We start from the raw sequence: 14,384 nt of genomic DNA, 5'->3' as shown, positions 1-14,384 counted from the left end.
CAGTTAACAATAGTGCATGACATATTACTGTCAAGCTAAAAACAGGAAATGCATCACTTCTTCCAAGGTTAATAGAAAACTCCAGAAAGGGACAGCTTCACTACCTGGACCCTAACCCAGAATCAACCATCCAGGGCCAGATACCTCCCCGTCCTTTGGAAAACCATGAGAATGATGGTGCGAGTCATCACAGGTCAAGACTTTTTTGTTCACTTCAGGGGAACCGCATTCACCAATTAACACAAAGGCTGTACAATGCTGCAAACACTTTTACAACTCTGCTGTAAAGTTCAGAAAGACTGAGGGAAGCACCCAGTCCACTGAGGCATTTTATTTGCAAATGTGTATTACATCTCTAGAAAAAGAATCCCAGGATTTTCCCTTCTGTGTGAGAAGAAGCTCTTGCTTCTTCATGGTCCATAATACCAGCTGAAGTTGTCAGTACAATGAAACCAATCTGACAGAAGGAGAGGTTATTCTGCCATTTTTCTCAATCTATGAGCTCTACATCAAACCTGGGGCTGATCGCTCCACACTTGTTTAAGCTGCTGGGAGATTCACAATTTTCCCAGCTCTGTGATCATCAATGATTTCAAATTCATCAATGTAATCCATGCTTCATCATTACAGTTAGAAACCCAAGGATGACTGTCGAGCACGGCTGTCTTGCCAATGGGTTTCAGCCCCTGGCAAATTCGCTATGGATTCAGTGTGACCAAAGAAATTGACAGCAAAACGTTCTTTGGGGTGAAAGGGTTTATTACCCGTCTTGTTCTCTGGCGGTAGGTCAAGCACTAGCGTCTCTACCTCCGCCCAGAGCACTGGGCCGAGCTCTCTATATAGTGTTGTAATACCTTATTGCCTAAAGGTGTGGAAGCGGTAGCCTAGCAACATGCCAGTTACATCATCAGGTGGTTTAAGTTGGTGAGGATTCTGGCCATGGCAAGCCCAACTTCCCCACACTGGCCTAATTAAGAACCTGGCTTTTGCCCCTTTTTGGCATTGTTGATGCTCTTTAGAGCACTGGCCAGGTCATTCACACGCACCATGATGGCAACACCGGAAGATGGAGGAAAGAGCCAGAACTTAACATTTTAGTGGAAGAGACAATTTCAGACAATGCTAAGTGCTACAGGACCATACGGTGGGAAATAAGGCGGAGGTAAATTCAGTAGAGGTCAGAGAAGGCATTTCTGAGGTTATATTTAAAGAATAAATGCATGAATAGCTACCCGCTGATGGATTTATAAGTCTGTATCAGACTTATCTAGTTTTTGACGGCCATTAGATAATTTATGGTTCTCAAGCTGTATACCTTTGGACCGTACGTTGATTATGCCCAAAGTGCAAGTGCGGAAGCGAAGCATCAGGAAGAATGATTTTCTTTTTATTCCCCCGACCTTGCCTTCGCCGTCACGGTCACACACCCCCATTGCCACGCCCATTCTTCTCCCTCCGGATGTTACTGGCCTGCGCAAGCGCCGGAGAACCTGCCGCGGATTCCCACTACAGAACGCATGCGGCCGGGGTCCGTAAGCCCCGCCCACCGCCCCGCCCCGCCCCGCCCCGCCCCGAGCAACGGCAGGCGCTCGCAAGCGAGTGCTGGGCGGCGGGCGGGACCTGAGCGGGAGGCGCGCGCCGCGGGCGGGCCAGCGGAGCCGCGGCCCTGGCACGTGATCCGGAGCGTCTAGGTCGCTTGGTGGCTCAATCTGTCGGTCGGCGAGTGCCGTCATGGCGGACGCGGCCAGTCAGGTCATCCTGGGCTCCGGACTCACCATCCTGTCCCAGCCTCTCATGTATGTGAAGGTGCTCATCCAGGTATGAGTCGTCGCCGTTCCTTTCCTTTCCCCGCCCGGCGGCCTGTTGGGTCCCCGCTGCCTACAGCGCCCGAGGATCGGCTCCAGACTTCCCGGGCTGTAGTCTCCCGGGGCGCTGGCCCTTCCTTCCCGTCGGGGGTAGCTTCTACCGCCAGCAGCGCTCCACTGCTCGCGGGCCTTCCCGAAGTCCTGCCTCCCTGACGGTCGGTGAGGCCGCCCGTTGCCCTGTAACCAGCTGCCTCCGGGCTGGGTGGCTCCTCCGAACTGCGTTTTTTCTTTCCTGAGGTTGCCTGGCTGGTTGCCCCCAAGGACTTTCCAGCCCCCCCTTCTCGCCCCTTTGAAATTAGCATTCATCTCTCCTCCCCCGCCGCAAACTCAAGACATGAAATCTGTTGCAGACAAATTTGAAATTAAAGGGGAGCCAACAGTTTATCAGTTTTTCTTCATTTTTTACTGATCCTGCTGGTATTTTGTTCTGAGATTTTAGCACCAGATACCCAGATAAACACAAGGAGTTCATTCAGAAGTGATAATGAAGGGGTGGCTGAGTCAAATTTTCGGAAAAATCCACTGAGCAGTGAAAATTACATTGTCAGAGCTGGAAATCACTTAAGCTGAAAGTTTTGGCAAGTTTAAGCATATGTGTTAGTTTCTAAGCTGCTGTGAAATAGTTCTTAAATGATATATTCACAGGCAAGTACCCTGGGCTTTAGCTGATGATAGACTATTAGATAGTATTTTCAATTGCCTTTCTAGATTTCCCTGTGATGAGCAGGTCATTTATTTTTTAAACTGTTCTTGAGAGTTGAGTTAATTATGTTATGTACTGTACGAAGGAAGGGAGCAGTTTTAGAAGTCCAATCCTCACCTTCTATCTTTCTGTCAAAAATATATGCAAGACACTAGGAAGGGCCACATTTCTTGTTCTTGAGTTGATTCTAATCCAAATTATGTGGTGCTGAGTTGATCCCTGCAGATTTAGATTCTACATATAAAAGGCTATTTCAAAATAAGTTCCTTGAACCAAGAATAAAGACTTTCACTGAAATTCACTAGGAGTCCTGAAACAATTGGCACATTTGTATCTGAGGTGACGGCATTTTGCAACAAATCTGGTATAGGCTCATTACTCAGTATTTCTTCAGAAGGCAAGGTTTTCTAGTGACATATAAAGCTCTTGCCTCAAAACCTGAATATACTTAACCTTGATCACACAATATCTGTGTGTAGCCATCTCAGGGGTTTTGGTGAAATTCCCAAATACTCAGTTTTAAAAATAGACGCACAGCACCAGTTTCAGGGACCTCAGTCAGGAGTTAATTGAACAGGTTAAGAATCAGCAATAGCAATCTTTCTGCAGTGTTCATTCTTCAAGTAGCCCTTTAGCGCTGAAAATTCCGAACATACTGTAGAAATAAAATGATAATCATTAACTCTAAAATGGCCTTCATTGGATTGTTAATGACTGTGCTTATTTAATATGAACTTAGTTTATAATGATTTCCCAGGTGAATTAGTCAATTATACCTAAAGGCGTTTTGTCTTGCTAGCCAAAATTTGAAGTTGATGCTGGCTTAGTCTTCTCATTTTGTCCAAATATAAAAAAAGAAAGTGTTAGATTTTCTTAAAAATTACTTGAGCCTCCTCAGTAAACTGTATCTTTCCTAACACAAAAGTCCCCTTATTCTGTCTTCAGTTGTAAATAAGGCTATCTCTGCTACATTGTTGACTTTACAGTGTTTAAACCAGACTAAAACTCAGGGTGTAGTGAAACCAGTCTTATCACGTGACAAAATAGAAAACTGACAAGTATGGTACCTCATCATTGCCTTTGAAAACATGCACTGCATTTTAACTTATGTTAAAAATTAATAACCCTAATTCTGTAATTTATTAAAGACCTTGCAACCAAGGCGGCCTTGGGGAATATTGCTGAGTATTGATATATTCTCTTGTGTTTAAAGGTGGGGTATGAGCCTCTTCCTCCAAACATAGGACGAAATATTTTTGGGCGGCAAGTATGTCAGCTTCCTGGTCTCTTTTGCTATGGTAGGTGTCATTAAATTATTTGGAATTGAATGACATCGAGAACTGTGATAGGCAGGAGTTACTGAAAGAAAATGTATAGAAAGCATTTGTTGCCTTAAAATTTCTATGTATCCATCTCTTGACTAGAATTTAAATCTCTGACTTTGTTCTTAGCTCGGCACATTGCAAGCATTGATGGGAAGCGTGGGTTGTTCAGAGGGTTAACTCCAAGACTGTGTTCGGGAGTCCTTGGAACTGTGGTCCATGGGAAAGTTCTACAGGTAGGAAAATCAATTAATCTCCCCAAAGATTTAGATGACCTTTATGCACAGTTTGTTCTGATTAAGAGCAATTTCAAAGATATATTAATAGCCATGATCTTTCTCTTTACAAAAACATTTCTTGAAATACATCAAATGTGCATTACAGTTGTTCAACAGGTCCCCTACCTGCCCCCCCACCCACTCCCTTCCCCCTTGGTAACCAGTAGTCACTTCTCAGTGTCTATGAGTCTAATACAGTTTCGTTCCTTCTCTTTTGCTTTGTTTTTATATTCCAAAAATAAGTGGAATCATACGGTATTTGTCTTTTTCCACATGGCTTATTGAAAATTAATTCTTTCTTGGGAAACAAGGGGAATTTGTATAAAATGAAGTAATTGATTTTTTCTTTTTTTTCACAATCTTAACATTTTATTAGTTATCTGGGTTATTTTGTTGTTGTTGTTGTTATCATTAATCTACAATTACAGGAAGAACATTATGTTTACTAGGCTCCCCCCTTCACCAAGTCCCCCTATCAGACCCCATTACAGTCACTGTCCATCAGCGTACTAAGATGCTGTAGAATCACTACTTGTCTTCACTGTGTTGCACAGTTTTCCCCATGCCCCCCCCGTATTATACATGCTAATCGTAATGCCCCCTTTCTTTTTACCCACCTTATCCCTCCCTTCCCCCCCATCCTCCCTAGTCCCTTTCCCTTTGGTAACTGTTAGTCCATTCTTGGGTTCTGTGATTCTGCTGCTGTTTTGTTCCTTCAGATTTTCTTTGTTCTTATACTCCACATACGAGTGAAATCATTTGATACTTGTCTTTTTCTGCCTGTCTTATTTTACTGAGCATAATACCCTCTAGCTCCATCCATGTTGTTGCAAATGGTATGATTTGTATTCTTCTTAAAGCTGAATAATATTCCATTGTGTATATGTACCACATTCTTGGTCCCTTCATCTACTGATGGACATTTAGGTTGCTTCCATTACAGGGGCTATTCTATATAGTGCTGCGATAAACATAGGGGTGCATCTGTCTTTTTCAAATTGGGTTGCTGCATTCTTAGGGTAAATTCCTAGAAGTGGAATTCCTGGGTCAAATGGTATGTCTATTTTGAGCTTTTTGAGGAACTTCCATACTGCTTTCCACAAAGGTTGAACTAATTTACATTCCCACCAGCAGTGTAGGAGGGTTCCCCTTTCTCCACAACCTCGCCAACATTTGGTGTTTGTCTTTTGGATGGTGGCTGTCGTTACTGGTGTGAGGTGATATCTCACTGTGGTTTTAATTTGCATTTCTCTGATGACTAGCGATGTGGAGCATCTTTTCATGTGTCTGTTGGCCATCTGAATTTCTTCTTTAGAGAACTGTCAGTTAAGCTACTTGGCCCATTTGTTATTGGATTATTTGCTTTTTCTTTGTTGAGGTGCATGAGCACGTTTTATTTTTTGGATGTCAACCCTTTATCAGATCTGTCGTTTATGAATATATTCTCCCACACTGTAGGGTATCTTTTTGTTCTATTGATCATGTCCTTTGCTGTACAGAAGCTTTTCAGCTTGATATAGTCCCACTTGTTCATTTTTGCTTTTGTTTCCCTTGCCTGGGGAGATATGTTCATGAAGTCACTTATGTTTATGTCTAAGAGATTTTTGCCTATGTTTTCTTCTAAGAGTTCTATGGTTTCATGACTTATATTCAGGTCTTTGATCCATTTTGAATTTACTTTTGTGTATAGGGTTAGACAGTGATCCAGTTTCATTCTCTTACATGTAGCTGTCCAGTTTTGCCAGCACCATCTGTTGAAGAGACTGTCATTTCCCCATTGTATGTCCATGGCTCCTTTATCAAATATTAATTGACCATAGATGTTTGGGTTAATATCCGGAGTCTCTGTTCTGTTCCACTGGTCTGTGGCTCTGTTCTTGTGCCAGTACCAAATTGTCTTGATTACTGTGGCTTTGTAGTAGAGCTTGAAGTTGGGGAGTGAGATCCCCCCACTTTATTCTTCCTTCTCAGGATTACTTTGACTTTTTGGGGTCTTTGGTGTTTCCATATGAATTTTTGAACTATTTGTTCCAGTTCATTGAAGAATGTTGTTGGTAATTTGAGAGGGATTGCATCAAATCTGTATGTTGCTTTGGGCAGGATGGCCATTTTGATATTAATTCTTCCTAGCCAAGAGCATGGGATGAATTTCCATTTGCTAGTGCCCTCTTTAATTTCTCTTAAGAGTATCTTATAGTTTTCAGGGTATAGGTCTTTCACTTCCTTGGTTAAGTTTATTCCTAGGTATTTTATTCTTTTTGATGCAGTTGTGAGTGGAATTGTTTTCCTGATTTCTCTTTCTGTTACTTCATTGTTAGTGCATAGGAAAACCACAGATTTCTGTGTGTTAATTTTGTATCCTGCAACTTTGCTGAATTCCAATATTAGTTCTAGTAGTTTTGGAGTGGAGTCTTTATGGTTTTTTATGTACAATGGCATGTCATCTGCAAATAGGGACAGTTTAACTTCTTCTTTACCAATTTGGATTGGTTGTATTTCTTTGATTGTCTAATTGCCATGGCTAGGACCTCCAGTACTATGTTGAGTAACAGGGTGGAGAGTGGGCATCTCTGTCTTGCCCGATCTCAGAGGAAAACCTTTCAGCTCCTCGCTGTTCAGTATGATGTTGGCTGTGGGCTTATATGATATGGCTTTTATTATGTTGAAGTACTTGCCCTGTATACCCATTTTGCTGAGAATTTTTATCATAAATGGATGCTGAATTTTGTTGAATGCTTTTTCAGCATCTATGGAGATGATCATGTAGTTTTTGTCCTTCTTTTTGTTGATGTGGTGGATGATGTTGATGGATTTTCGAATGTTGTACCATCGTTGCATCCCTGGGATGAATCCCACTTGGTCATGGTGTATGATCCCCTTGATGTATTTTTTTTTTGCTATCATTAATCTACAATTACATGAAGAACACAAGTTTACCAGGCTCCCCCCCTCACCAAGTCCCCCCCACACACCCCACTATAGTCATTGTCCATCAGCATAGCAAGCTGTCTTCTCTGTGTTGTACAACCCTCCCATTCCCCCACACAACACTGCACATGCTAATTGTAATGCCCGCTTTTTTTCCCCCCGCCCTTATCCCTCCCTTCCCACCCATCATCCCTAGAACCTTTCCCTTTGGTAACTTAGTTCATTCCTGGGTTCTGTGATTCCACTGCTGTTTTGTTCCTTCAGTTTTTCTTTGTTCTTATACTCCACATATGAGTGAAATCATTTGGTACCTGTCTTTCACTGCCTGGCTTATTTCACTGAGCATAATACCCTCTAGCTCCATCCATATTGTTGCAAATGGTAGGATCTGTTTTTTTCTTATGGCTGTGTAATATTCCATTGTGTGTATATACCACATCTTCTTTATCCATTCATCTACTGAAGGACATTTAGGTTGCTTCCATATCTTGGCTATTCTAAATAGTGCTGCAATAAACATAGGGGTGCATCTGTCTTTTTCAAACATGAGTGCTGCATTCTTAAGGTAAATTCCTAGAAGTGGGATTCCTGGGTCAAATGGTATTTCTATTTTGAATATTTTGAGGAACCTCCATACTGCTTTTCACAATGGTTGAACTAATTTACATTCCCACCAGCAGTGTAGGAGGGTTCCCCTTTCTCCACATCCTTGCCTACATTTGTTGTTGTTTGTCTTTTGGATGGTGGCGATCCTTACTGGTGTGAGGTGATATCTCATTGTGGTTTTAATTTGCATTTCCCTGATAACTAGCGCTGTGGAGCATCTTTTCATGTGTCTGTTGGCCATCTGAATTTCTTTCTTGGAGAACTGTCTATTCAGCTCCTCTGCCCATTTTTTAATTGGATTATTTGCTTTTCGTTTGTTAAGGTGTGTGGGCTCTTTATATATTTTGGATGTCAACCCTTTATTGGATCTGTCATTTATGAATATATTCTTCCATACTGTAGGATACCTTTTTGTTCTATTGATGGTGTCCTTTGCTGTACAGAAGCTTTTCAGCTTGATATAGTCTCAGTTGTTCATTTTTGCTTTTGTTTCCCTTGCCCGGGAGATACGTTCAAGAAGAGGTCACTCATGTTTATGTCTAAGAGATTTTTGCCTATGTTTTCTTCTAACAGTTCTATGGTTTCATGACTTACATTCAGGTCTTTGATCCATTTTGAATTTACTTTTGTGTATGGGGTTAGACAGTGATCCAGTTTCATTCTCTTACATGTAGCTGTCCAGTTTTGCCAGCACCATCTGTTGAAGAGACTGTCATTTCCCCATTGTATGTCCATGGCTCCTCTATCAAATATTAATTGACCATAGATGTTTGGGTTAATGTTTGGAGTCTATATTCTGTTCCATTGGTCTGTGAGTCTGTTCTTGTGCCAGTACCAAATTGTCTTGATTACTGTGGCTTTGTAGTAGAGCTTGAAGTTGGGGAGTGAGATCCCCTCCACTTTATTCTTCCTTCTCAGGATTGCTTTAGCTATTTGGGGTCTTTGGTGTTTCCATATGAATTTTTGAACCATTTGTTCCAGTTCTTTGAAGGATGCTGTTGGTAATTTGATAGGGATTGCATTGAATCTGTATTACATTGCATTGGGTAGGATGGCCATTTTGACAATATTAATTCTTCCTAGCCAGGAGCATGGGATGAGTTTCCATTTCTTAGTCTCCTCTTCAATTCCTCTTAAGAGTATCTTATAGTTTTCAGGGTATAAGTCTTTCACTTCCTTGGTTAGGTTTATTCCTCGGTATTTTATTATTTTTGATGCTATTGTGAATGGAATTGTTTTCCAGATTTGTCTTTCTATTAGTTCATTGTTAGTACATAGGAAAGCCACAGATTTCTGTGTGTTAATTTTGTATCCTGCAACTTTGCTGAATTCCGATATTAGTTCTAGTAGTTTTGGAGTGGAGTCTTTATGGTTTTTTATGTATAATATCATGTCATCTGCAGATAGTGACAATTTAACAACTTCTTTACCAATCTGGATTCCTTCTATTTCATTGTTTTGTCTAATTGCCATGGCTAGGACCTCCAGTATTATGTTGAATAACAGTGGGGAGAGTGGGCTTCCTTGTCTTGTTCCCGATCTTAGAGGAAAAGCTTTCAGCTTCTTGCTGTTCAGTATGATGTTGGCTGTGGGCTTATCATATATGACCTTTATTGTATTGAGGTCCTTGCCCTCTATACCCATTTTGTTGCAAGCTTTTATCATGAATGGATGTTGAATTTTGTCGAATGTTTTTTCAGCATCTGTGGAGATGATCATGTGGTTTTTGTCCTTCTTTTTGTTTACGTGGTGGATGATGTTGATGGATTTTCAAATGTTGTACCATCATTGCATCCCTGAAATGAATCCCACTGGATCATGGTGTATGATCCTCTTGATGTATTCTTGAATTAATTTTGCTAATATTTTGTTGAGTATTTTTGCATCTATGTTCATCAGAGATATTGGTCTGTAATTTCCTTTTTAGTGGGTTCCTTGCCTGGTTTTGGTATTAGGGTAATGTTGTCTTCATAGAATGAGTTTGGGAGTATTCCCTCCTCTTCTATTTTTTGGAAAATTTTAAGGAGAATGGGTATTATGTCTTCTCTGTATGTCTGATAAAATTTCGAGGTAAATCCATCTGGCCTGGGTGTTTTGTTCCTGGGTAGTTTTTTGATTACCACTTCAATGTCTTTGCTGGTAATTAGTTTGCTTAGATTTTGTGTTTCTTCCTTGGTCAGTGTTGGGAGGTTGTATTTTTCTTAGAAGCTGTCCATTCTGGGTTTTTCGGTTTGTTAGCATATAGGTTTTCATAGTATTCTCTAATAATTCTTTGTATTTCTATGGGGTCTGTCGTGATTTTTCCTTTCTCGTTTCTGATTCTGTTGATGTGTGTTGATTCTCTTTTTCTCTTAATACGTCTGGCTAGAGGCTTATCTATTTTGTTTATGTTCTCAAAGAACCAGCTCTTGGTTTGATTGATTTTTTCTATTGTTTTATTCTTCTCGATTTTTTTTATTTCTTCCCTTATCTTTATTATGTCCCTCCTTCTGCTGACTTTAGGCCTCATTTGTTCTTCTTTTTCCAATTTCAATAATTGTGACATTAGGCTGTTCATTTGGGATTGTTTTTCCTTCTTTAAATCTGCCTGGATTGCTATATACTTTCCTCGTAAGAGTGCATTTGCTGTGTCCCACAGAAGTTGGGGCTTTGTGTTGTTGTTGTCATTTGTTTGATCTCTATTTTAATTTGGTTGTTGATCCATTCATTTTTTAGGAGCATGTTGTTAAAGCCTCCATGTGTTTTTGGGCCTTTTTGCTTTCTTTGTACAATTTATTTCTAGTTTTATTCCATTGTGGTCTGAAAAATTGGTTGGTAGAATTTCAATATTTTGGAATTTACTGAGGCTCTTTTTGTAAGCTAGTATGTGGTCTATTCTGGAGAATGTTCCATGTGCACTTGAGGAGAATGTATATCCTGTTGCTTTTGGATGTAGAGTTCTGTAGATGTCTATTAGGTCCATCTGTTCTAGTGTGTTGTTCAGTGCCTCTGTGTCCTTACTTATTTTCTGTCTGGTGGATCTATCCTTTGGAGCGAGTGGTGTGTTGAAGTCTCCTAAAATGAATGCATTGCATTCTATTTCCTCCTTTAGTTCTGTTAGTATTTATTTCACATATGCTGGTGCTCCTGTGTTGGGTGCATATATATTTATAATGGTTATATCCTCTTGTTGGACTGAACCCTTTATCATTATGTAATGCCTTCTTTATCTCTTGTTACTTTCTCTGTTTTGAAGTCTATTTTATCTGATACTAGTACTGCAACACCTGCTTTTTTCTCCCTGTTGTTTGCATGGACTATCTTTTTCCATCCCTGACTTTTAGTCTGCATGTCTTTGGATTTGAGAGGGGTCTCTTGTAAGCAGCATATAGATGGGTCTTGATTTTTTATCCATTCTATTACTCTGTGTCTTTTGATTGGTGCACTCAGTCCATTTACATTTAGGGTGATTTTTGAAAGATATGTACTTATTGCCATTGCAGGCTTTAGATTCATGGTTACCAAAGGTTCAAGGTTAGCTTCTTTAGTATCTTAGTGCCGAACTTAACTTGCTTATTGAGCTTTTATAGACACTGATGATTCTTTATTTTTCTCTCTTCTTATTCCTCCTCCTCCATTCTTTATATGTTGGGTGTTTTATTCTGTGTTCTTCTGTGTTTCCGTTGACTGCTTTTGTGGGTATTTGATTTTATTTTTTGCCTTTAGTTAGTATTTGGTTGGTCTGCTTTCTTTGCTGTGAGTTTATTTTCTCTGGTGACATCTGTTTAGCCTTAGGAGTGCCCCCGTCTAGAGCAGTCCCTCTAAAATACCCTGTAGAGGTAGTTTGTGGGAGGCAAATTCCCTCAACTTTTGCTTGTCTGGGAATTGTTTAATCCCTCCTTCATATTTAAATGATAATCATACTGGATATAGTATTCTTGGTTCATGGCCCTTGTGTTTCATTGCATTAAATATATCATGCCATTCTCTTCTGGCCTGTAAGGTTTCTGTTGAGAAGTCTGATGATAGCCTGATGGGTTTTCCTTTATAGGTGACATTTTTCCTCTCTCCAGCTGCCTTTAAAACTCTGTCCTTGTTCTTGATCTTTGCCATTGTAATTATTATGTTTCTTGGTGTTATCCTCCTTGGGTCTCTTGTATTGGGAGTTCTGTGTACTTCTGTTGTCGGAATGATTATTTCCTCCCCCAGTTTGGGGAAGTTTCCAGCAATTGTTTCTTCAAATACACTTTTTATCCGTTTTTCTCTCGCTTCTTCTTCTGGTACCCCTATAAGGTGGATATTGTTCCTTTTGGACTGGTCCCACAGTTCTCTTAATATTGTTTCATTCCTAGAGATCCTTTTATATCTCTCTGCATCAGCTTCTATGCGTTCCTGTTCTCTGGTTTCTATTCCATCAATGGCCTCTTGCATCTTAATCCATTCTGCTTATAAATCCTTCTAGAGATTGTTTCATTTCTGTAATCTCCTTCTGGACTTCATCCTTTAGCTCTTGCATATTTCTCTGCAGCTCCATCAGCATGGTTATGACCTTTATTTTGATTTCTTTTTCAGGGAGGTTGGTTAGTTCTACCTCCCCAGATTCTTTCTTAGAGGAGGATGTCTGGGTTAGTCTCGTTTGGATCAAATTCTTCTGCCTTTTCATGGTGATAGAGGTAGTTGTGGGGAGCTGGCGCGTGTGTTGGCTGGGAGAACATACCTTCTTGCTGGTTTGTGGCCTTCCTCTCCTGGCAGAACGGCAACCCTTAGCGGCTTGTGCTGGGCAGCTGCGTGCAGACAGGGTTTCTAATTCCTGCCCAGCTGCTGTGAAAGATTGTCTGCCCTGCTGCTGTGGGCATGGCCCGCCTCAGGCTCCTGCTCCAATATGGTGGAGCAGCGTTGGAGGGGAAACAGGTGGGAGGCTGTTTATCTCCGTGAGGGGCCTCCGAGTTGCACTGGCGCCAAGGGGGTTAGGGCGCCTGGAGTTCCCTGGGATCCCCAGCTGCTGTGCTAAGTATTCTGGGACGTTTCAGTCTTGGTGTGGGGTCCCTGTCCCTTTAAACCTTTAAAAAAGCACTTGCTTTTCTTTGTCCCAGGGGCGCCGGCTATGGGGACCCACTTGCAGGTTTTACTGTCCCATTTCCCTAGTATCGAGCACCCCACGCACTGTGTGTCTTTGCTCTGGTGCGGATGGCTAGGGGTGGCTATTTAGCTGTCCTGGGCTCCCTCTCCCTCCCTGCTCCAACTCCTCTCCTCCCACCGGGAGCTGTGGTGTGGGGTGCTTGGATCACCCCAGGCCACGGCTTGTATCTTACCCCCTTTGCATGGCACTGGTTTCTTGCAGGTGTAAGTGTAGCCTGGCAGTTGTCCTGTATCTTCTGGTCTCTCTTTTAGGGATAGTTGTTTTTGTTGTATTTTCAAAAATATATATGGTTTTGAGAGGAGATTTCTTCTGCTCTACTCATGCCACCATCTTGGCTCCGCCCTCGAAGTAATTGATTTTTATCTACAGAGCCTTCTTCCCTTGAAACAGTTGTCCTGAGCAGAAAAAATACACTTAATTTTCCTGTGTAGCTCTTTTTATTTATTTGAATGAGGAAGGAAGGTGACTGAAAGATATGTACTTCTTTCTCAAGTTATTTTCCTCTTATTTCTAGTGTTACCCCTAGTAAAATGTTTTCTGTTACAAACTCATTTTTTAAAAAGCCTTAAAAAGGTAAGCATAAAAGTCAGGATAGAGGTTATTTGTGGTAAGAGGGACAAGAAGGGACCACGCATGGTGTTCTGGGGTTTTGGAAATGGTTATCCTTGACCTGGATCATGGCTATATGGATATTTGCCTTTTAATTATTTATTCCATTGTACACTAGTATTTTCTGCACTACTTCTGTATATATATTATGTTGAATATATTTGGAAATTTTTTATTTTTTTGTTTTTTTTAATCTCACCAAAGTGTACATCAACTGCAGGATAGAGGTTACTTTTAGAAGGGGGAAAAGGTGAGGGATGGAACTTGAACTTCAGTCATTCTGTTGTTGTTCATGTATTCTTATATCATGCCTGTGGACTGAATTTAGAAGAACCATTTCAGATTGCCCATGGGTCAGAGTAATAGAGTCTTAATTGACTTTGGTTTTTCGTGGATTGATTACTACTGTTTCTTTTCCAGCCGCACCCTGCTCTGAGCTCAGTGAAAATGTTGCTGTTACTTAAGTGAGATTCACATATGGAAAGGTGGTTGTCATCTCATCAGAGATTTATGTACAGTCTTAGAGCAAAAGTAAAATTACTGCTTGAGACGAAGTTCCTTTATGTAAGGGAAAAGTAAGACAAACTTCAGGTAACCAGGTAACCCTGAGTATGTGTCACATAAAGCCAGATGAAATATAATAGGGGAATGGTACTACACTTATTATCAAAAGCAGCTTATGCAAGCAAGAAGAAAGACCAATACAGGGTTGATGAAACTGCTAACTTTTATAAGAAAGAGTTCTCTAGAACTAAATAGGAATTTAATTCAAATATGCTCAGAATAATGTAGAAGAGACATGTAGAAAATCTTAATGTAATTAAAAAGCAAAGTCTAGAAATGGTTAAATTTTGGACACCTGAAACTGTTAGAATTAATTCTGACCAAAGATCTGGAATTTGACCCAAAAATGTAATTTTGCTTAATCTTGACACTGTCTTTCCTGTAATTTTT

The 14,384-nt window shown here is 40.7% G+C and overlaps 1 protein-coding gene across 4 annotated transcripts in view; it reads left to right on the top strand.

Annotated features, from left to right (window-relative positions):
* Nucleotides 1-1,558: 1,558 nt before the first annotated feature.
* Nucleotides 1,559-14,384, top strand: part of MTCH2 (mitochondrial carrier 2) — a 53,914-nt gene continuing 41,088 nt past the window's right edge. The window contains exons 1-3 of one of the 4 annotated variants that reach the window (XM_037016504.2): nt 1,559-1,818; nt 3,782-3,866; nt 4,020-4,126. In XM_037016504.2, coding sequence (XP_036872399.1) covers nt 1,732-1,818; nt 3,782-3,866; nt 4,020-4,126 — 279 coding nt within the window. In that variant the 5' untranslated portion in view covers nt 1,559-1,731. The remainder of the gene's footprint in view (nt 1,819-3,781; nt 3,867-4,019; nt 4,127-14,384) is intronic. The other 3 variants (XM_037016505.2, XM_037016506.2, XM_017671499.3) reach the window with 3 other exon arrangements.

Source organism: Manis javanica, chromosome 11 (genome assembly GCF_040802235.1).
Source record: "Manis javanica isolate MJ-LG chromosome 11, MJ_LKY, whole genome shotgun sequence".
Lineage (NCBI taxonomy): Eukaryota > Metazoa > Chordata > Mammalia > Pholidota > Manidae > Manis > Manis javanica.
The sequence above is the reverse complement of the archived record's forward strand: the minus strand, read 5'-3'. Positions and strand labels throughout refer to the sequence as shown.